Below are 23,676 nucleotides of genomic sequence, written 5' to 3'. Positions count from 1 at the left end.
GTTAAATGAATCCATAGAATAGGGCAGACTTCTGCACTGTTCCATTGAGCTGGATGCAGTGAAAATTATGGTATGGGTATGTGTAAATTTAATTTAAAAAAAAACTACTTGTCCAAGAGACTAAAATGGAGCAAAATCTACTTGTCCCTCATGACAATCCACATGTCCTGGTACACAAAATAAATTTAACCAAAATAGTGTGTAAAAAAGGTCTTTATTTGTTTATTTATTTCGTTTTTGCATTTTTATTTTCCCCTCCTTGCACTAATAGCCATAACTCCTATTTTTCCATCTACACACCCATATGAGGGCTTGTTTTTTTGCAGGACTAATTGTACTTTGTAAGGACACCTTTTATTTAATAGTTAAAGGTAAAATTTGTTTTTTTTATTTTTTACGCCAGTCATCTAGTGGTCGGACTTTCATGGTATTTTGATACTTAAGGTCGCTCTGATTACAGCAGTACCAAATTTGTTTAGTTTCCATCATATTTTACTAATTTGAAATTGAAAAAAAAATATTCTTACTTAAATTGCCATTTTCTGACCCCTATAACATTTTCATTTTTCTGCATACTGAGGGCTCATTTTTTATCGGTACAATTTTTGTATTCATAGGACTTTTTGATTGCTTTTTACTTTATTTTCTCTGGATATGATGTCATAAAAAACGCAATTCTGTGGTTTTGTATTTTTTAATGTTAACACCATTGATCTAAGAGTATATAATGTCATATTTTAATAGTCGGGACAATTAAGCACGCGCCAATACCAAATACATTTATTGTAATTATGTTTACATGTTTTTTGTATGGGAAGGGGGAGGTGTAATGTGAATTTTTAATATGGAAGGGGTTAATGTGTGTTTTTTGAACATTTATTAATTTTTTTTTCTTTATTAGTCCCTTAGGGGACTTTTAGGAGGAATCATTAGATTCCTCATACAGATCAATGCAGTTCTGTTTAACTCCATTGATCTGGGTGATCTATGCTCATTTGATTGAGTCTGCTCTAAGCAGGCTCAATCAAATATAGATCCATGGGGCCATGGATGAGAGGTAAGCCCTCTGGATACCTTCACACCTTCACAGTGGATCGTCCCACCACGATCGCACTGCGCTTATGCGGTGGGCGATCCACCCCACTGGACCACCAGATACTGGTTAAAGGTCCCTTTAGACACTGCTGTCAACTTTGACAGCGGAGATCTAAAGGGTTAATAGCCGTCCGTGGCGATTGCTGCATGCCGGGCTATTAGCGGCGGCCCCCAGCTACTGAAATCAGCTTGGGGTCACCGGGTATGGAGCAGGCTCGAGTCAGGAGGCCACCCCATACACCCTAAGTGCCACCGGGTTGTCTGGCCGGCTCTACTAGCCCGAAGCAGCCCGGCTCTACCTGTCCAGCGCCCGGAACTGCATGTCCCGGGCAACGGGCGATAGGAATTCCACATCCCTGTATACGTTTTTTAGTATGGGACCCTGTGTATCACGGGTGGCATTAAGTGGCATTGTCATAGCTATACTTCGGAGTTATACCTCAGGGAGTCCACTGAACACAGTGTGAAATCAGCCTAGGTTGTGTGGTTACGATCTTTAAGCTAGACATGCATATTAGATACTCGGCCAACAGTAATCTTATGTGTTTGGTCAGAATTACCTTTAAGGATAGCGTCACAAATACCTTGTATTTCATGAAGCGGATGCACAAACCTTACTGCACACACAGGGGTGTGGCCGGGTAGCTCTGTGAGTCTGCTCATAGCAGATCTGCAGCGTATATCCCAGAGTGTGAAACACATGGCAGATGCGATATGTGTGACCCTACCTGAAAGCAAATTTGTTAGGTCTCCTATTTGAGGCAGCTGTCAGGGCTCATAGTGAAATGATACGGTATGTCCTAAAGCTTAACATCTCTGCCTCTATCCTATACTGTCTCCAGTTATGGTAGCATTGTAGTCAGGGCCACTGTAAATAAGTTGTCTTTGTTGGACATCCCTTTTCTGTATGAATGGAAATAATGTGCTACTTGTATGTTTTTCCATTGATACCAGTTAGTGTCAAAGAAGGAGGCCCTATTACAGTCAGCCATACTCAACAGGTATTGTTAGATAATAGTGCTAAAATGTCATGTGTATGGGGGCTGCCCAGCTGTCCACCAATGTATCACTGGAGTGTCACTTACCCAGGAGATAAGTGACACCAATATGCTTAGCAGCTACATATTTCCTTTTCTCTATGACAGTTTAACCTGTCTGGACAGATATCTGTTGATGGTGTTTTATCTCTACAACCAACATTATAGGTCATTTTAGTTTACTTGCTGTTTATTACACATTACTGGTCCAATTGCAGAAGGATTCAAAAACTTTAAAGGGTTACTCCGGTGGAAAACTTTTTTATTTTAATTTTTTTTAAATCAACTGGTGCCAGAAAGTTAAACAGATTTGTAAATTACTTCTATTAAAAAATCTTAATCCTTCCAGTACTTATTAGCTGCTGAATACTACAGAGGAAATTATTTTCTTTTTGGAACCCAGTGCTCTCTGCTGACATCATGAGCACAGTGCTCTCTGCTGACATCTCTGTCCATTTTAGGAACTATGGACAGTTCTTAGGCTCATTTGTTTCTGGAGGTTATGTCAGTGGGTGAAACTCGAAAAATTAGAATATCGTGCAAAGTTCATTTCTCTCAGTAATGCAACTTAAAAGGTGAAACTAATATATGAGAGAGACTCATTACATACAAAGCAAAATAGTTCAAGCCGTGATTTGTTATAATTGTGATGATTATGGCTTAAAGCTCATGAAAACCCCAAAGCCCCCCCAATTACTATGATTTGGGGAGCCATGTCATCTACTGGTGTTGGTCCACTGTGCTTTATTAAGGGGTACTCCAGTGGAAAGCTTTTTTATTTTTAAATCAACTGGTGCCAGAAAGTTAAACAGATTTGTAAATGACTTCTATTTCAAAATCTTAATCCTTCCAGTACTTATCAGCTGCTTTATACTACAGAGGAAATTCTTTTCTTTTTGGATTTCTTTTCTGTCACGACCACAGTGCTCTCTGCTGACACCTCTGTCCGTGTCAGAAACTTTCCAGAGCAGGAGAAAATCCCCATAGCAAACATGCTGCTCTGGACAGTTCGTAAAATGGACAGAGGTGTCAGCAGAGAGCACTGTGGTCAGACAGAAAAGAAATCCAAAAAGAAAAGAATTTCCTCTGTAGTATAAAGTAGCTGATAAGTACTGGAAGGATTAAGATTTTTAAATAGAAGTCATTTACAAATCTGTTTAACTTTCTGGCACCAGTTGATAAAAAATAAATAAATAAAAAAAAGCTTTCCACTGGAGTACCTCTGTAGTATACAGCAGCTGATAAGTACTGGAAGGATTAAGAAGTCATTTACAAATCTGTTTATCTTTCTGGCACTTTAACAAAAACAAAAGTTTTCCGCCGGAGTACCCCTTTAAGTCCAGGGTCAACGCATCCATCTACCAGGAGATTTTGGAGCAGTTCATGCTTCCTTTCCTTTTAAGTTGAATTACTGAAATACAATGGACTTTTGCATGATATTCAAATTTTTTAAGTTTCACCTGTATATCGGACTTGTAAATGGCATATATTCCTAGTTCTACAGTGTTACTCATCCTAAGTGCATAGCCATATTTATCATCACCCAGATGCAGTGCTTCCCAACCAGGGGGCCTCCAGCTGTTGCAAAACTACAAATCCCAGCATGCCTGGACAGCCTTCGGCTGTCCAGGCATGCTGGGAGTTGTAGTTTTGCAACAGCTGGAGTCACCCTGGTTGGGAAACACTGCCCAGATGTAATAAAATGAGCTATGTTTAGTGTACAAGTGAAGGGGGTTTGGCTTTCCCCCAGTATATCACTAGGTGGTGCTATGTAGACATGTGAGTCGCGTCTTCAGGCCGAGGCTTTTTTATTTTTTTTTTTCGTTTTCTACAGACACTGAAACAGAAACTTAATGGCTTATCGTAGCGAGGGGCCAAGGTTTGTATTCTTCAATGTTGTATTTGTATGGTACCCACAGAATTTTCCCGTTCTGCCCCCAGTAAGTAACTTGAAGGAAGTAAATGTAAATGTGTCAGGATCAGGAAATCTAATTTGCTTATGGCAGAGCACAGTGTAGGTTAGTGCGGCATCTTTGTGTATCTTTTTGTACTGTACATAGATCTCTCCTGCAGAGACCAGTTGACAGGCCTGAACGTGGGCAGAGTTATCATGAGATTGTATTCATCACAATAACATATACATGTTGACCATGCATAGAGCTGTTCTATCAATGTTTTATGAATTGTCTAATATGGAGGCTGTCTGTGTCTACTGCTTGTCATCCAGATGCTCTTATCCTTCGTATCTGTGATCTTTAATGGGCAGAAGTCATATGCTAATGTAGGAGATTTAACATATAATACCAACAATACTGTCCTCTTAATCTGAGGGAAGGCCATGAGTGTTAGAATGTGGAGGCCCATCACCCTATACTGTTTATCCTAGCTCGCTGGCTTGTCCATACGTGCGACTGGGCCTCGTGTTACAAACATGAGGAGAAAATATTGACTTAATGAATATGTTGTCTTTGGTTGGATTTAAACCCAGGATCCCAGCACTGTAAGGCAATGATTCTAACCACTGTCTTATTACTTATTATTTTCATACTGACATACCTTGTTTACTGAAAGTTTACATTAGGGCTGGGCAATTATGGCCTAAAATGAATATCTAAACTAAAAAGTGATTCTTGATTTTAATCTCAATTTTCTTCTTTTTTTTTTATACTAACAAAACAAAGCTTTTTTTTATATACGAGGGAAGCAAAGCTATTCATTACTTAATCTTCAGGTTAATTAAAAGAAATCTGTCATCGGTGTCACCCGCACTAACCTGTTGGTACAGGCTGGTAGTGTGGGTGACACTGATGATAATGATACTTACCTATCCCTGATACTTCTTTTTTGTCACCGTGACATTAGCATGATCCTGGAGCGCTGCCTGTGCACTGACCCTGCCGTCCAAATAAGGAGCATGACATATGAACAGGACCACAGAGGGGATAGGTAGTATTATAAGTGTCACCCGCACTACCAGCCTGTACCAACAGGTTAGTGCGCGTGACACTGATGACAGATTTCTTTTAACAGTATTCTAAGGAACAATTCTGATAATCATATAATATGTATAAAACGGTTGGTCCTCAAGCAACTTTTATCACCTACTAGCAGAGTACCCGACATTGCCCGTTCTTCTTACCTACCGAAAATAAAATGACAAGTTTCCTTTAAAGGAGTAGTCCAGTGGTGACTCAGTGGTGAGCAACTTATCCCCTATCCTAAGGATAGGGGATAAGTTGCAGATCGCGGGGGTGTCCGACCACTGGGGCCCCCTGCGATCTCCTGTACGGAGCCCCGACAGCCCCCTCAATACAACTCTATGGCAGAGCCGAAGCGCTGCCTTCGGCAATCTCCGGCTCTGCCATAGAGATGTATTGAGGGGGCGTGTCGGCCGCCGCTTCGTGCAGGGTTCCACACCCGCTATCTGGGCCGAGAGCCGGGGCCCCATACAGAGAGATCGCAGGGGGCCCCAGCGGTCGGACCCCCGCGATCTCAAACTTATCCCCTATCCTTAGGATAGGGGATAAGTTTTTCACCACTGGACGACCCCTTTAATGATACGTTTTTTGGAGGGGGATAATTAAACTTTATTGTATGTAATTTTTTTTTACCCCGTTAATTGTCTAGAAGCAGTATAATACATTGTATTCTAAAACATTACTGTCTGTCAGCGTTACATTGACATACTACCTGTTAGGCAGGGCCCCCGGCAGAGCCTAGTAGGCAGACACCGTATAGCAGATATAGAGCCGTTGTTATGCCACCGAGTGCAATGGTAACCATCCGCACCCTGCTATTGCAATGTAGTGAGCTGCATCCCCCACTGTTAAATAGTTAAAATACCAAGGTTGCTATTGACCACGCCATCTAAAGGGTTAAACTGATAGGACCTGAGTTAGGCTAGGTTCACACTGCTGTTGTTCTCTGACCCCTTCAGATTCCATCCAGCTCCTTTTATTTTGCGCTGAACAGACCCTGATCCGGTCGAAGAACAACAAGGTCACCTCCGGGTCCCGACAGATCCCCTTGACTTGAATAGGGTCCGCCTAGTGTCCAGTATTTTACAGGAGAAGAGCGGAGAAAAATGCAGTATGTTTTTCTCTGCTCCTACTATTACAACAGCCTGAGTTTGCTTTAGCGGAGCACAGTGACATTGTGAACGTAGCCTTACCTAAAATCTCAGCAATTGTGGCAGTAGCCTGGCTATGTATGACAGCTGAGCTCCTGCCTTGATCTAGTGTCCCAGCAGCGGTGATTCCAGGCAGCTCTCTCCTGGGCCTGCACACATCTGCTGCTAATATTGCAAATTATATGCAGAACCGATCTCCCGTTCCCCAGCCCCGTCCTGTAACAGTTGCAGGCAGGTGTGTCCCTTTGCCCATGGGGGTGGGGCTAAAATCAAAGTCACAATTCTGAAATGAATTCTGAGGAATTGGGAGGCAAATTAGTCAAAATTGAAATTATCGCCCAGATCTAGTATACACAGTGGCCCTCATTTACTATTCTAAACCCGACTTGTTTTGTCGTTTTTTTTTGGCGCATCTTTGTCTGCGACATGTTGCAGACATCGTGCGCCAGTCTGCGACAGGATGCAACATTTTTTCCCGACGGACCCGATGTGGATTCTCCCAAATCCGAAAAAAGGGCCATAACCCGACATTTCTGAGCTTTCCCACGTATTTATAAAGGTTTACATCCCGAATTTGTCGAATTGTTGTGGATTTTTTCCCGACAACTCAGAGGAGTTGGAAACAAAAACCTACAAAACCCACGTGCGACAAACAGGATGCGACATAATAATAAATACCAGGGGAAAAAAGCAGTCGGGTAAGAAAGCAACATAGACTTACAACCCGATTTACTAAGTAAATGAGGGCCAGTGAGTGGAAAGAAGAGAAAAGTAACATAATACTAGGGGCTTTATTGATATGTTTATATTTTATTCATATTTCTACTTATTTTAACCTTCAAGAACATAGTTAAAATATACGGTAATAAACTGTCATCCATTAACATTTAAAAAAAAACTTAGGTTTTACATAAATTGCTTTATTTTCTATGTCTTTTTTTTTTTTTTTTATCATAATGGGGGAGATTTATCAAAACCTGTGCAGAGGAAGAGTGGTGCAGTTGCCCATAGCAACCAATCAGATCGCTTCTTTCATTTTCCACAGGCCTCTAAAGAGGCCTGTGGAAAATGAAAGAAGCAATCTGATTGGTTGCTATGGGCAACTACACCACTCTTCCTCTGCACAGGTTTTAATAAATCTCCCCAAATTTCGGTATTTTTTTTTATAAAAGTGGGAATGAATTTGAGAAAACTATTTTTTCATCTTTATTTGTGGTGTTAAGAAGTTATATGTTTCTCAATAAATAATCCTGATCATGTAGCAAGCACCTATATTTCTTACAAATGCTTTCCATCTGTTGATTTATCTGCCTCCCTGAGTCTTCTGTTCTTAGTCTCTACATCCATTCACTGCAGGCTGCTCTGTAACCCCTCCTCTCTGTTTTTATGCTGCAGTCTGATAGGACTTTGTCCTTGCTTGTGCTTCAGCTTTGACAAAGATTATGCTGCAGCCCAACATGATTATGTTCTGGATGGTATGGGGACCTCTAGTGGTCTTTTTTAAAATGCTTCATTTCTATTAAAAGGAAAGATTTTTTTTTTATATGAAGTATATTAAAGGTATTCCATATATTAAGGGTATTCCAGGATATTTTTTTATGTGACAGTGCTACAGGGGCTGTAAAGTTAGTGTAGTTCCTAATATAGTGTCTATATCTGTGTGTGACAGTGGTCTCGCAATTTTTCTGTGATTTTTTGCCCCAATTTTTTTAAATTACTCAGTTCTCGGGTTTTCCCAGGTTGCATTGCGGCCGAGACATGACCTCACTAGTCAGGTGTGCAAAGGTAGCCTGTCCTGATTCAATAGGTGGAGCGACTGCTGGGTGGGAGAGAGATCATTTTGCAACAGCTGTAGGCACCCTGGTTAGAAAATACTGGTCTTTTGAATGGAATGCAACTCATTTGTGTTTTAATGGGTGGGGTGGCTGATGTGTGGGGGGGAAGAAAGTGACCTCACACTTACAAACAAGGAACTATGGGATGTGTAGTTTTCCCCAGGAGATACCCAGTTCACAAAAAGATAGCCATAGCGTTATGGTGATCTCACAGCATAGCCATTTAGCCCTAAGATAAGCGCAGATCCTTCCTAGGCATGTCTATTACTGTCTGGCAGGTGCATACTAAAATCACCTTATGGTGGATAACCCCTTTAATAGTTTGCTGTAATATATAACCAGGAATGTGGAATTCCTATCGCCCGACGCCTGGGACATGCAGTTCCGGGCGCCGGGCAGGCGAATTTTTCCGGCCTTTAGCCCGGGCCGGACCTCACAAGCGCGGCGGTGCTCAGCAGTCTGTATGGAGCGGGCTCCCGACTCGTGCCCGCTCCATACTCTGCAGCCCTCAGCTGCAGCTGGCTATTAACCTTTTAGATCGACGCTGTCAAAGCTGACGTCTAAAGGGACATGTGAATGCTCCCTGGTGGGCTTAGGGGTGGATCGTCCCCCCCCCCCCCCCCGCAGTGCGATCGCAGGGGGGGTTTGGGGAGATCCACAATGGAGGAAGCTGGAGGGCTTACCTCTGCTTCCCTGGTGTCCGTGGCTCTGTCATTGATAGAACCTAGAACCATTGATAGACCGTAAATGTAAAAAAAAAAAATACCAAACCACAGAATTGCAATTTTTATAATATCCCAGAATTTTTTTTTAAAAGTCAGATCAATACCACAATGGTACCAATACAAAAAACAGATTATGGCACAAAAAAATGAGCCCCCATACAGCTTGGTGTATGAAAAAAAAAAGCTACAGGGGTCAAAAAATGGCAAATCGAAAAAGTTCAGAATTTTTTTTTGAATTAGTAAAACATGATGGAAACTATACAAATATGGTATTACTGTTATCAGGACGGTCTAAAGTATCAAAACAAAATGTTAGCTCAAGGTAAATGGCGTAGAAAAGAAAATCACCAGATATACTAAATTATCTTTTACTATTTTAATTTCACTTCACGGATTATATATATATTTTTTTTGGTTCAGAGAATGTTATTGAAAAATGACAAGGTATCATTATAGTTGGTAGTTATGGCTATTATAGGGAGAGGAGGAAAAAATAAGAGTGTAAACGTGAAAATTGGCCTGTACAAGTGGATCGTCATGAGGGACAAGTAGATTTTGCTCCGTTTTAGTCCCGTGGACAAGCAGTTTTTTATTAAATTTCCACACCCCTGATAACATAGAAAAGTTTTTTTTAACCCTTTAAGGACATGTGCCGTAAATGTACGGTGCTGAAGCGAGTAACTTCGCACACAGTAGCTGCTCTCGCTTCATACATGGCAGGTCCCTGGGGCTGTCAGCAGCTGCAGATCTGTCGGTAATGGCGGACATCAGCGATCATGCTGATGTCCGCCATTAACCTCTCAGATACCATGATCAATACAGATCGTGGCAGTGCAGCACTTTTAATGGCTAATCTGATCGCCCGCGGCACTGCCGCAGGCATCAGATCAGCCAAGATGGTGGACGGAGGTCCCCTCACTTGCCTCTGCTGCTCTCCCGGGTCTTCTGCTCTGATATGCCTTCCAACAGACCAGAGCAGAAGATCGCCCCAATAATACTGATCAGTGCTAAGCCTATGCACGTTTACCTTTCCTTGTGCCCTGGGCTGCATAAACTAAAAAAAATTACTTTAACTCACCTTCTTACTTTCCCCTCTTGCGCCGATTTGGGCGTCCTGTTCCCCTGCTCCTCGGCTCCATGCTTCTTAGGCTCGGAATGTCACACGCGTGTCTCTGGCTGCTGCGATGTCCCGCCTCGGCCGGTGCACTGTTATGTAAGGAGCTCGGGCCTCGCCTGCTGCCTGGGCTCCTTACATGACAGAGCGCTTAGCTTATCACCCGCCGAGGCGGGACATCGCTGCAGCCAGCGATACGTTGACTGCAGTGTGACGTTCCGAGCCTAAGAAGCATGGAGCCGAGCAGCAGCAGTGGAACGGGACGCCTATATCGGCGCAATGGAGGAATGTAGGAAGGTGAGTTAAAGTTTTTTTTTTTTTTAGTTTTTGTAGCCCGGGCACAAGGAAAGGTAAAGGTTTTGCACCACATTTCTGCTTTAAGGCCAAAATGGGCTGTGTCCTTAAACTGGAAAGTTTAAATTTTTTTTTTTTTTAAATCAACTGGTGCCAGAAAATTACACAGATTTTTAAATTATTTTTATTTATAAATCTTAATCCTTCCAGTACTTATCAGCTGCTGTATGCTCCACAGGAAGTTCTTTTCTTTTTGAATTTCCTTTTTGTCTGACCACAGTGCTCTCTGCTGACACCTCTGTCCATTTTAGGAACTGTCCAGAGCAGGATAGGTTTGCTATGGGGAATTTCTCCAACTCTGAACAAAGGTGTCAGCAGTGAGCACTGTGGTCAGACAGAAAGGAAATTCAAAAAGAAAAGAACTTCCTCTGTAGTATACAACAGCTGATAAGTACTGGAATGATTAAGATTTTTAAAAGTAATTTACAAATCTGTTTAACTTTCTGGCACCAGTTGATTTAAAAAAAAAAAAAAAAAAAAAAGATGTTTTCCAGTGCAGTTACCCTTTAAGGGGTTAAACGGACAGTGCCCATATAAATTGAAAACCAGGCTGATTCATGAGATTCTGTGAGTCACGCCTAGGAAAGGATTCTTTTGAGTCACAAGGTGGTCTCCGTCAGCTTCTCCCTGCCCTACCAGGCTTGATTGAAAGGTCTCTCTTGTATATGGTGATTCAGGTAACATTTAACTCCTGTCAGATTCCCGTTAACACTGTCTTGTGGTGATCCCACAGTTTTATTTTGGTTTGCACACAGTTTGTGTTACCTTGTAGCCATACGTATAAAGTTTGATTATCAACTTCTGTCAAATATTAATGATATTTTCTTTATATTTCAGTATTAAAGGGGTATTGCAGGAAAAACATTTTTTTTATATATCAACTGGCTCCAGAAAGTTAAACAGATTTGTAAATTACTTCTATTAAAAAATCTTAGGGGGAGATTTATCAAAACCTGGCCAGAGGAAAAGTTGCTGAGTTGCCCATAGTAACCAATCAGATTGCTTCTTTCATTTTTAACAAGGCCTCTGCAAAGTGAAAGAAGCGATCTGATTGGTTGCTATGGACAACTCAGCAACTTTTCCTCTGGACAGGATTTGATAAATCTCCCCCTTAATCCTTTCAGTACTTATGAGCTTCTGAAGTTAAGGTTGTTCTTTTCGGTCTCAGTGCTCTCTGATGACATGTGTCTCGGGAACCGCCCAGTTTAGAAGAGGTTTGCTATGGGGATTTGCTTCAAAACTGGGCGTTTCCTGAGACACGTGTCATCAGAGAGCACTTACACAGAAAATAGCAACCTTAACTTCAAAGCTCATAAGTACTGAAAGGATTAAGATTTTTTAATAGAAGTAATTTACAAATCTGTTTAACTTTCTGGAGCCAGTTGATATATATATATATATATATAAGTTTTTTCCTGGACAACCCCTTTAAAGTAATGATTTATTCCTGGTTAGTCTACTGGGTATTTCCAATGAATCCATGTATTTTGTGTGTTCTTTTGTCTTCTCAGTACAAGGATGCATTTATGAAAGCACATCCTGGTTATAAATGGTGCCCAACAACCAATAAACCTGTGAAAGCCCCTACAGCTGTCGCCACAAGGAAAAGGCAGTGGCCTTACGCTCAAGAGCCTGTCAAAGAAATACCAAGTTCCAAGATAGTCCCAAAGGAAGAAGAAATGCCACAACTGAACTTTGGTATAGCAGGTAAGCAGACAATTTCCCTAGCATTCTTCACTGAGCTTCTGAATGCTTATGTGGGAGCCTTGCAAATCCAGTTGTTCGTGTTCTCCTCCTGCTCTCAGCTTTGGGACAGGAATTATCTTTATGATGGCAACTTCCTTCAGACATATGACCTTTCATGGGGCTATCATTTCTATCTCTCTTTCATTCATATAGTCCACTATCACACACTCCCCTATCTTTCATTGGCAGTCCAGTACAGTGAAGGAACCCCCAAAGGATTGCTGAGAGCCAGGGAGTAATGCGCACTGCCACACGCTTATCCTGGCTTATTTTTCTTTTGTATTGGAGTCTGGGCACTGAGACTCCGACCAAGCAAAACTTTTGACATGTACACTTTGAGTCCCAGAAAAATCCTTTAATATTAGAACATGGACATTTTAGAGAATTGTGTACCTCTAAGTTTGTGGAAGCAGTTTGGTGATGGCCCTTTCCTTTTTCAGCATGATTCTACCCCTGTTAATTTCTGCCAGGTTGTATGTTGAAAAACATTACTGGCTTCTAAGGTCCTCCGACCTCAACACCATCAGGGTTGGCCATTGGGATGAGCTAAAATGCCAACTAGAAGCTAAATGATATTGCTTGTTATCTATTGGATTCTAAATCACTTCTGCCATGTTTTAGGGACAGGCTATTATAGAAGTAGTTAAAGGAAGGATGGGACTCAAGCCTGTATTCATTCTTTGATGCACTATGACCAAAACCACAAGGCGCCAACACATTACAACTACAGGAACCTTTAGGACACCCCATTCTTAATCTATAGAATTGAACCCCCTTTGCAGTTATAACAGTTTCCACTCTGGGAATACTTTCTACAAGGTTTAATTCCTAAGACATTTGTGAGGTCAGACACTGATGTTGGATGAGAGGGTCAGGCTCATAATCTCTGTTCTAGTTCATCCCAAAGGAATGTTAAAGGGGCATTCCAGGCAAAACCTTTTTTTTATATATATATATATATATATATATATATATATATATATATATATCAACTGGCTCTGGAAAGTTAAACAGATTTGTAAATTACTTCTATTAAAAAATCTTAATCCTTCCAATAGTTATTAGCTTCTGAAGTTTTCTGTCTAACTGCTCAATGATGATGTCACGTCCCGGGAGCTGTGCATGATGGGAGAATATCCCCATAGGAACTGCACAGCTCCCGGGACGTGAGTCATCAGAGAGCATTTAGACAGAAAAAAGCAACTCAACTTCAGAAGCTAATAACTATTGGTAAGATTAAGATTTTTTAATAGAAGTCATTTACAAATCTGTTTAACTTTCCGGAGCCAGTTGATATAAAAAAAAGTTTTGGCCTGGAATACCCCTCTAAGATCAATCATGCCTTTATGGAGCTTGCTGGAACAAATAAGGGCCAAACCAATATCTTGGTGTTCTAAAGAATTAGGATTTATTTTCACTAAAACTTAGAGGCCTAGAAAAACTGCTTCTTCTACCCCTTATCACTGCAGCCTATTCAAACAGCTGATCAGCAGGGGTGTCAGGATTTGCACCCCAGTCAGTCATGGCATTCACACCACATTTTTGCAATACAGATCGCATATCAGGTTTTTGATGAAAAACTGATTCCCCAAAACCTGACTAAACTGTATCCCAACGTGTGTACAAATTTTAACCTGTATATGGTTAAAAACCATGTACGGTTTTAAAAAATGATGTCCCGTTGCATCCGTTTTTTAAGAAAAAAATTTATACGTTTTTAACTTTTCACTCCATTATGAATAAAGTTTCACTTGTTTGATTGAAATTCCAGGAAAAAAAACTGTGCAAAGTCAAAAACCGTATGGTGAAAACCGTATGGAACCGTACGCACATACAGTTCTGTACGGTTCCCACTGACTCCCATGTTAAAAAAATGTATACGGTTTAATACTGTTTTTAACCTGGACCAAAAAATGTGGTAGGCTACAGTTTTGGGTACGGGAAAAAAAACTGACAAAACCTTACAGGATGCAAAACGGACACAACCTGATGCATCTTTTGGCATACGGTTTTCAATGGAGAGTCAATGCATACAATTTTCAATACGGTTCCATACGGTTTTCACATTGAAAATGTATACGGGAACTGTATTGCATAAACGTGGTGTGAATGCACCCTAATATTGATGGTCTGTCCTCCTGGTTATCAGTTTTTCAAGGTTGGATAACCCTTTCAGTAAAGTGTTATGACCTCTAGAAATTCGAATACTCTATGACCGTATATACTCGAGTATAAGCCGAGTTTTTCAGCACGATTTTTCGTGCTGAAAACACCCCCCTCGGCTTATACTCGAGTGAACTCTCCGCCCTAAGTGGCCTTCAACCTGCGGACCTCCAGATGTTTCAAAACTACAACTCCCAGCAAGCCCGGGCAGCCATCGGCTGTCCGGGCTTGCTGGGAGTTGTAGTTTTGAAACCTCTGGAGGTCCGCAGGTTGAAGACCACTGCGGCCTTCGACATCATCCAGACCCCCCACCCCCCTTTAGTTTTGTACTCACCTCCGCTCGGCGGGACGTTAGGGTGCGCTGGTCCGGTGCTGCAGGACTGTCCCAAATAGTGCATTTTTGGTCACTTTTTATATCATTTAAAAATGAATAAAAAGCGATCAATAAGTCCTATCAATGCAAAAATGGTACTGTTAAAAAATTAGCCCTCATACCGTCCCATACACGGAAAAATAAAAAAGTTATAGGGGTCAGAAGATGACAATTTTAAACGTATAAATTTTCCTGCATGTAGTTATGATTTTTTCCAGAAGTACGACAAAATCAAACCTATATAAATAGGGTACCATTTTATTCGTATGGACCTACAGGATAAAGATAAGGTGTCATTTTTACCAAAAAATGTACTACTTAGAAACGGAAGCCCCCAAAAGTTACAAAACTGCGTTTTTTTTTTCATTTTTGTCGCGCAATGATTTTTTTCCATTTCAACGTAGATTTTTGGGCAAAATGGCTGACGTCATTACAAAGTAGAATTGGTGGCGCAAAAAATAAGCCATCATATGGATTTTTAGGTACAAAATTGAAAGAGTTATGATTTTTTAAAGGCAAGGAGCAAAAAACGGAAATGCAAAAACGTAAACCCCCCCGGTCCTTAAGGGGTTAACACTAAAATGATGGTGTTACTCCAAATTTTTCATTTTCACATGGGGTAATTGGAGAAAATGGACTCCAAAATTTAAAGCCCAATTTCTTCCGATCAAAAAAACGCCCCATATGTGGATGTTAAGTGCTCTGCTGGTGCACTACAGGTCTCAGAACACAAGAAGCCCATTGGGCTTTTGGAGAGAAAATGTTGCTGGAATTAAAGTCGGGGGGCCATGTGCATTAACAGACCTCCCATGGAGCCAGAACAGCAGAACCCCCCCCCCCCCCACATGTGACACCATTTTGGAACCTAAACCCCTGAAGGAACGTAACGAGGGTTACAGTGAGTACTTACACCTCACAGGTTTTTTGGACAGTGGGCCATAAAAAAAAAAAATTAGGTTTTTAACACTGAATTGCTGGTATTAACCAAAAATTTTTTAGTTTCACAAGTATTAAGAGAAAAAAGTTCCACAAAATTTGTAGCCCAATTTCTCCAGAATAAGGAAATACCACATATATGGCGGTAAAGCACTATGCGGGTGCAAAACAGGGATTAGGAGTGGGACCGCACCGATGAGATTTGAGGCCTAAATTGGTGATTTGCACTCCAAGGGTTGAGGTTCTGACATGAAATCTTGAAAAAATATCTGGCAAGTGGCCACAATTTGGAAACTATACCCCTCAAGGAAGGTAACAAGGGGTACAGTGAGTACTTAAACCTCAAAGGTTTTTTGAACAGTGTGCCGTAAATTGAAATTTTTTATTTTTTTCCACCAAAATCCTGGGGTTACCCAATTTTTTACATTTTTACAAGGGGTAATGGTAGAAATTGGGTTACAAACTTTGGAGGGCTTATTCTCCTGACTATGGAAATACATCCACATATGGGATAACGTGCTGGGCGGGCGCACAACAAAGCTCAGAAGTCATAGAGGTCTGTTTGCATTTGAGGCCTATGGCATATCAGTAGCTGACGGTTACATACATTCAGAGGCAAATACAAAAATGAAATAGGTATAGGGGTGAAGAGGACATTTTGAACGCACGGGTGTTTCCTAAATTTATTTTCCAGGAATGGATGAAGTATAGCTTTTGAAAATTGCAATTTTCAACCTATGCTTTGCTTCATCTTTTCACGTGTGACTCCGAATTGTCGCCTGGAAGTACATCAGAACTCATGAGCGAGAACTCTTCCCATTTGAGGCCGATGTTTCTTATGGACCTAACAGTTACATACATTCAGAGGAAAATACAGGAAAGGAACACCCACATGTGAGCCTATTACAAACAGTACAGAGAAGGTGTATAGGGGTGAAGTGGACATTTGGAACATACGGGTGTTCCCTAAATTTATTTTGCAGGAATGGATGAAGTGTAGTTTGGGGAAAACAAAACATTTTCTACTGATATGCCAGTTATTTTCCCAGAATGATGATCCAGAGTATAGCCAAAAGTAAAAATGATGCCCGCCCCAAACCCTATGCTCTGAATCATTATTCTGGGAATGTGATGTGGGTGGCCATCCCTATTCTGTTACTTTAAATGCGCACCCTGCTCAGGTGGGGAGAGAGCACTGCGCATTTGAGGCAACTGCAAACCCCAAATGCTGTTGACTCTGTGTCCCATGACCCATTCTTTTGGGGGGGGAAAAAGATTGTCAAGACCGACCAGGGTACAGGGAGAGTGAGCCCTAAACTGACCCTAAAACATCTCTCCCTGCCTACTTGCCCATCCATCCTAAAAGATGGATCGACAACTGGGCGCCAGTCTCTTCCTGCGCTAAAGTGCAGTGGCGTTAAAACACATAATATACATAGTCAGTCACAGGCCAAAAACGGAAAACTACCAGACAACCAGATATACCAGACAGAACACAAATACTAACAGGGCAGAATATAAACTCACAAACAGAGCAGAATATAGGGAATTAACAAACAGTTCATAAACCGACTAGCCATTATATGAGCATACAGCAGAATCCAGAAGATGAAGGGGATGAAAAGAAGAACTGAGAGCCAAAACACTAAACTGAACAGACATAATCCTAAAATCGACTAATGTAACACAGACTAAAATACAAGGAGCATGCTATATAACCATGGCTAATAACCCAGATAAAAAGACAAGATGAATACAAGGTAAATGCCCAAACAGACATAGTAGTATTGCACTTAATAACCAGCCCCAGAATGCAGGAGAACTCTGGCTAAATAACTCCACCTGAGTTCTCATTCGCTCAGAGCATTAACTATTCCCTATCCAGGATGAATAGCAAACTGCTCCGAACAAACTAGTGTGTGAAAACACACCTAAACAGAAAAATAAAAAAACAAATAAACGGATGTTACAAAAATATTATCTTAGTCCACTAATAAGATATATAATTGTGCATAGGAATTTGCTCATAGTTTTTTTTTTTTAACTATGGTCCGGTCTGAGGGACAGTGAACTGGCCCCCTGTTTAAAAAGTTTGAGGACCCCTGTCCTACAGGGTTGGCTGCTCCATGTTCAGTCGGACTACGCCACGGCTATGGCATATATTAATCGCTAGGGCGGCGCAAGTAGTCGCTCGGCGATGGAGCAGGTCTCCAAGATTCTGATCTGGGCCGAGACTCTGGCCCTAGCGGTGGACGCACTGGTCATTCTGTAGTCGTCCTTTCCTCTCCCTTACCTCTTTCCGCCTCTCACTCTCCTGCCCAGAGTTCTGCGGAAACTCAAGGTGGAAGGCGTTTCCGCATTCTGGTGGCACCTGACTGGCCCAGGCGCTCATGGTATGCCAACGTAATTCTGCTGTTTGCCGACGTACCACTGCGTCTTCCACTTCGCCCCAATCTGCTCTCCCAGGGTCCTCTCTGCCACCCCAATTTACTGTTGCCGCATTTGACGAGGTGGCGGTTGAAACCACGGTTTTGAGAGCTCAGGGGTTTTTGTCGGGGGTAATTCGCACCATGCTTCAGGCATGGAAGAATCCTCAGCTAGGATTTACCAACGCACTTGGAAGGCTTATTTCGGGTGGTGCGAGGCTCAGTTTGTTTCCCCGGTCGTGTTTTCCTTTCCGTGCCTTCTTAATTTTCTGCAATCTCGTTTATATCAACGTTTAACTCTCAGCTCTCATAAAGCTCAAGTGTCGGCTCTTTCTATACAGTTTCAGCGGCAGTTAGCTTCCAATTCTCATGTCCGCACCTTTCTGCAGGGCGTGGCCCATGAGGCGTCACCTTTCAGGTCTCCCACTCTTCCTTGGGACCTTAACCTGGTGCTTGGCATTTTGAGTGAGGCTCCGTTCGAACCTCTGTGGGACGCCTCTCTTCTCATTCTTTCATGGAAGGTCGCCTTTCTCATCGCAATCATTTCTATTAAGAGGTCTCTAAGTTAGCGGCTCTTTCCTGTCGCTCCCCTCTTTTGGTACTTCATCAGGACCAGGTGGTTTTTCGTCCGTCTCCCTCCTTATTGCCCAAGGTGGTTTCCCCCTTTCACATAAATGAAGAGATTGTTCTTCCTTCTTTTTGTCCAGCTCCTTCCAATGCTAAGGAGCGTTCCCTAAGTAGTCTGGACGTTGTTCGGGCTGTCCGGGTTTATCTTTCGGTCACCTCCTCTATTCGGCAGGGTGACTCCTTCGTGATTCCAGAGGTTAGTTGCAAGGGTCTTCCGGCTTCCAAGGTGACCATTTTGTGGTGGATCCATTCTGCCATATCAGAATCGTTCCATCTCAAAGGAAAGGTGCAACCTTTTCGAGTGACTGCGCATTCCATGCTTCAGCCCTGCAAGTTTGTAAGGGGGCCACCTGGTCATCCTTGCACACTTTCACCAAATTTTACCAAGTGCACACATTCGCGTCAGCTGACGCCAGTTTGGGTCAAAAGGTGTTGCAGGCGGCAGTGGCTCAGTCCTGTGTTGGGTATTTTTTTCCACCCCGGGGACTGCTTTGGTACCAACGGTTTCTGTGTCCCCCAATGGTACAGACCAAGAAAAGTAGATTTTTTTAATGCTTACCGTAAAATGTCAGAACGAGATTTGACGGTACGCATAAAAAATCTACTTTTTTCATATCAACTGGCTCCAGAAAGTTAAACAGATTTGTAAATTACTTCTATTAAAAAATCTTAATCCTTCCAGTATTTATCAGCTGCTGGATTTAAGTTGTTCTTTTCTGCCTGACAACAGTGCTCTCTGCTGACACCTCTGTCTGTCTCAGGAGCTGTCCAAAGCATGAGAGGTTTGCTATGGGGATTTGCTCCTACCTGAGACAGACAGCAGAGAGCACTGTTGTCAGACAGAAAAGAACAACTCAAATTCAGCAGTTGATAAGTGCTGGAAAGATTAAGATTTTTTTAAATAGAAGTAATTTACAAATCTGTTTAACTTTCTGGAGCCATTTGATATGAAAAAATATGTTTTTCACTGGAATACCCCTTAAACTTCCCCTGTGCACCCTTAACCCCTTAAGGACTCCCATTTTAACCTTAAAGGAGAACTCCGGAATCTAAAAATTGTGGCCCATACTGCCGGCAGTAAAAAAAAATAAAGCTGTACATACCTTCCTCCGCTCCCCCGGGGCCTCCGGTAACCGACTCCGGTCTCCGCCGCGATCCACTTCCTGGTTGCCGGTGGTCGGATGAATCAGCCAATCACCAGCCGCAGCGCAGTCCGACTCGGCTGGCGATAGGCTGAGCGGCAGTGTGAAAACGCTTTAGGACACAAAATTCTTCACTACACCGGCACCTGCGGCCGGGGCCGAAAACGTCACACTGCCGCTCAGCCTATCGCCGGCCGAGTCGGACTGTGCTGCGGCTGGTGATTGGCTGATTCATCCGACCACCGGAAACCAGGAAGTGGATTGCGGCGGAGACCGCTGTATCGATCAGCCACCCCTGTGCAAATCACCTCAAATGTTCATGGCGCTCTCACTCCTGGGAGAACACATATGGGGTATTTCCGTACTCAGAAGAAATTGCGTTACAAATTTTGGAGGTCTTTTTTTTCCTTTTACTTCTTGTGAAAATTAAAAGTATGGGGCAACACTAGCATGTTAGTGTACAAAATATAAAAAATTTACAATAACATGCTAGAGTAGACCCCAACTTTACCTTTTCATAAGGGGTAAAAGGAGAAAAAGCCCCCCCAAAAGTTTTAGGCAATTTCTCCTGAGTACTGAAATACCCCATATGTGACCCTAAACTGTTGCCTTGAAATACGACAGGGCTCCGAAGTGAGAGAGCGCCATGCGCATTTGAGGCCTAAATTAGGGATTTGCATAGGGACGGACTTGGATGCAAGAATTACACTTGCCTCCGATACCAAAATTACCCTACGTCAGTGTTTCCCAAACAGGGTGCCTCCAGCTGTTGCAAAACTCCCAGCATTCCTGGACAGTCAATGACTGTCCGGCAACACTGGGAGTTGTTGTTTTGCAACAGCTGGAGGCTCCGTTCTAGAAACCGTGCCGTACCAAACGTTTCTCATTTTTATTTGGGGGGAGGGGGGTAAATGTGTAGGGGTATGTATATATAGTGTTTTACTTTTTATTTTGTGTAGGTGTAGTGCAGTGTTATTAGGGTACATTCAAAGCTGCAGCAGAAAATTTGCTGCATCTCAAACTTGCAGCGAGAAACTTATTGTAACCCCTGCCTGTGTAAATGTACCCTGTACATTCACATGGGGGGGGGGGGCAAACATCCAGCTGTTGCAAAACTACAACTCCCTGCATGCCCTTTGACTGTCCGTGCATGCTTGAGGTTGTAGTTATGCAACAGCTGGAGGCATACTGGTTGCAAAACACTGAGAGTTTGTTACTTTACGCAAAGTTTCGCAATTAGAGTGCCTCCAGCTGTTGCAAAAGTACAACTCCCAGCATGTACGGACAGCCAGGGGGCATGCTGGGAGTTGTAGTTTGCAACAGCTGGAGGCACACTGGTTGCAAAACACAGTTAGGTAACAAACTCTGTGTTTCGCAACCAGTGTGCCTTCAGCTGTTGCAAAAACTACCACTCTCAGCATGCAGTGACAGCTGAAGGGCATGCTGGGACTTGTAGTTATGCTACAGCTGGAGGCACAGTAGTTGCAAAACACTGAGAGTTTGCTACTTAACTCAGTGTTTCCCAACCTGTGTGCCTCCAGCTGTTGCAAAATTACAATGCCCAGCATGCATGGTCTGTCAGTGCATGCTGGGAGTTATAGTTTTGCAACAGCTGGAGGCACATGGGTTAGGAAACAGACAGTGTTTCCCAACCAGTGTGCCTCCAGTTGTTGCTAAACTACAGCTCCCAGCATGCCCAGATAGCCGAAGGGCATGTTGGGAGTTGTAGTTATGCAACAACTGGAGGAGAACAGTTTGGAGACCACTGTGTAGTGGTGTCCAAACTGTAGCCCTCCAGACGTTGCAAAACTACTGGCATTGTCCCCGCCCGGCGAGCGTCAGGGAGCGGAGAAACGCACTGCCTACTTGTACTTCCTGAGCCCTTATGGACTCGGATTCGGGGGCGCATGGGTACCCCTGCTTCCTCAAGGGGTTAAGAAAACTCTGTGAATTTCCTTGAGTGACCCAGCCAGATCCCTGACTTGAACCCAATGGACATCTCTGGAGATACCTGAACATTGCTGTCCACTGACAGTCCCCACCCATCCTGATAGAGCTTAAAGGGGTACTCCAGTGGAAAAAAAAAAGTTGAATCAGCTGGTGCCAAAAAGTTTAACAGATTTTACCTGTAAAACTGGACCTATATTTCTCTCAGAATTACCTTTATATACTTGCCATCATTGCTCAGTGAGGTTTCTGTTCATGCAGAAGCATGGATCGTGTCCCTCTCTTCTCCTCACTGTGATGATTCCTGACAGTGCCCATTTAAAGTAAGTACTGAGGAAAAGGGTGTGATTACTTATGTCACTTATGTTAGTTTTTCATGTTTTTGTCAGTATGGGGTGTAGAGCATAGTTTGATGTGGGAAAATATATATATTTTTTAAATTCTAACACAAGGTCACAACATAACAAAATGAGAAAAAAGTGAAAGGGTATGAAAACTTTCAGTATGTGCTGTATGTCTACCTTCAATTCTAGTTAACTTCTAAGCTCTGTACTTGTTTATTTCTAAGATCCAACACAAATGGGAGGCCTGAGTATGCTGCTTCTTGCTGGGGAACATGCCTTGACTGCACACAGGGATCAAGCAATGGAAATAGAAAATGAAGAGCCCCAGGTTTGTAATAACTATGAATGACAGTTTATATTCTAAAGATAGGAGACTAAAGACTTGTGCATGTTCTTATAATATAAAAGATAATCAATTTGTAAAGTGCTCTTCCTCTCATGTTACATTAGGTTCCTTGCTGTTTTTTGAAATATTCATCATTTTGTCCATAGTATAAATCTATTTTAACATTATTGACATGAGTTTTTTTTGCCTGTGTGTCCTCCAAGATTGGACTTGACACTTATCATATCTACTGAAATGAGGATCACATGTAAAAGGAAATATCTGATTTGGTGTATGAAGCCTGTTCTGAAAATATGTCCACATGGATTCCATTGAGCAAAGAGAATTCATAAACACAATAGACGTATCTAAAAAAAAAAAAAAAAAAGCTAAATGTATAACAGTATTAACAATTAAAGGGGTTATTTCAGAGTTTGGAACCCCATCTACGGGGAAATAGGTTCTGCGTCCTCTGCTGTTTCTGCCAGGCACAATAGCAGATAAAGGACCACTGTTGCATTGTGGGCTATCTAAGATATGCCTTACATTTTAATTGTTTAAAATGTACTTTGGGCTCATTTTGTAACATATGAATATTATTCGTTAAAATGTTTAGTTTTTTTTTCCTGTTGTCAGTATCATTTTCTCCTACTGGGCTTCCAGAAAAAAGATTCTGGCATCCAGGTGGAAACCAACATCATAGCTCTTGCTAAATGGCTCATTTAATGCTATTAACCCTGGTGTCTAGGGGTCCCATTGGCACCTCCACAATGTAATTGCTGGGTGCCGATGGGTTGTGGGGAAGCTCCCTGGCTCAGTGATTGTTGAAGGCAGCCCTTGCAATCAGGCACAGATTACGTGGGTCAATGTAATACATTGATCTATGTAAGCCGTCTAAAAAATAAATAAATAAATATATATATATATATATAACCCCCCCCCCCATAAAAATTGTTATTGCAGCGTGTGTAATTGTCTGAGCTAATAAATTATTACATTCCTGATCCCGCACTGTCAGCAGTGTAAATGCAAAAACATTCCAAATGCCCAAATTGCTGATTTTTGGCTACGTTACATCCCAGAAAGAATGGAATAAAAAGTGATCAAAAAAACTGAACTACGTAAAGTGTTAGTTAAAAACTACAGCTCATGGCACAAAAAAATAACACAGCTCCATAGGTGGAAAAATAAAAAAAGTTATAAGGGTAAGAACACTGCAATAAACAGAGTTTTTTTTCTTTCTTGTTCAATGGTTTTTGTTTTTTTTTACTATAAAACCAAACATAAATTATCCGAGTTCATTATCATTGAAATCGTACTGACCAATGGAATAAATTTTGCATGTCAGTTTTAACATA

At 42.0% G+C, this 23,676-nt stretch overlaps 1 protein-coding gene across 7 annotated transcripts in view; it reads left to right on the top strand.

Annotated features, from left to right (window-relative positions):
• BBX (BBX high mobility group box domain containing) overlaps nucleotides 1-23,676 on the top strand; it is a 93,206-nt gene that overhangs the window by 8,917 nt on the left and 60,613 nt on the right. For all 7 annotated transcript variants that reach the window (XM_056556313.1, XM_056556318.1, XM_056556316.1 and 4 more), the window contains exons 3-4: nucleotides 11,801-11,996; nucleotides 22,218-22,321. In XM_056556313.1, coding sequence (XP_056412288.1) covers nucleotides 11,801-11,996; nucleotides 22,218-22,321 — 300 coding nt within the window. The remainder of the gene's footprint in view (nucleotides 1-11,800; nucleotides 11,997-22,217; nucleotides 22,322-23,676) is intronic.

Source organism: Hyla sarda, chromosome 2, assembly GCF_029499605.1.
Source record: "Hyla sarda isolate aHylSar1 chromosome 2, aHylSar1.hap1, whole genome shotgun sequence".
NCBI classification, from domain to species: domain Eukaryota; kingdom Metazoa; phylum Chordata; class Amphibia; order Anura; family Hylidae; genus Hyla; species Hyla sarda.
This window is presented reverse-complemented; position numbering and strand designations above follow the sequence as displayed.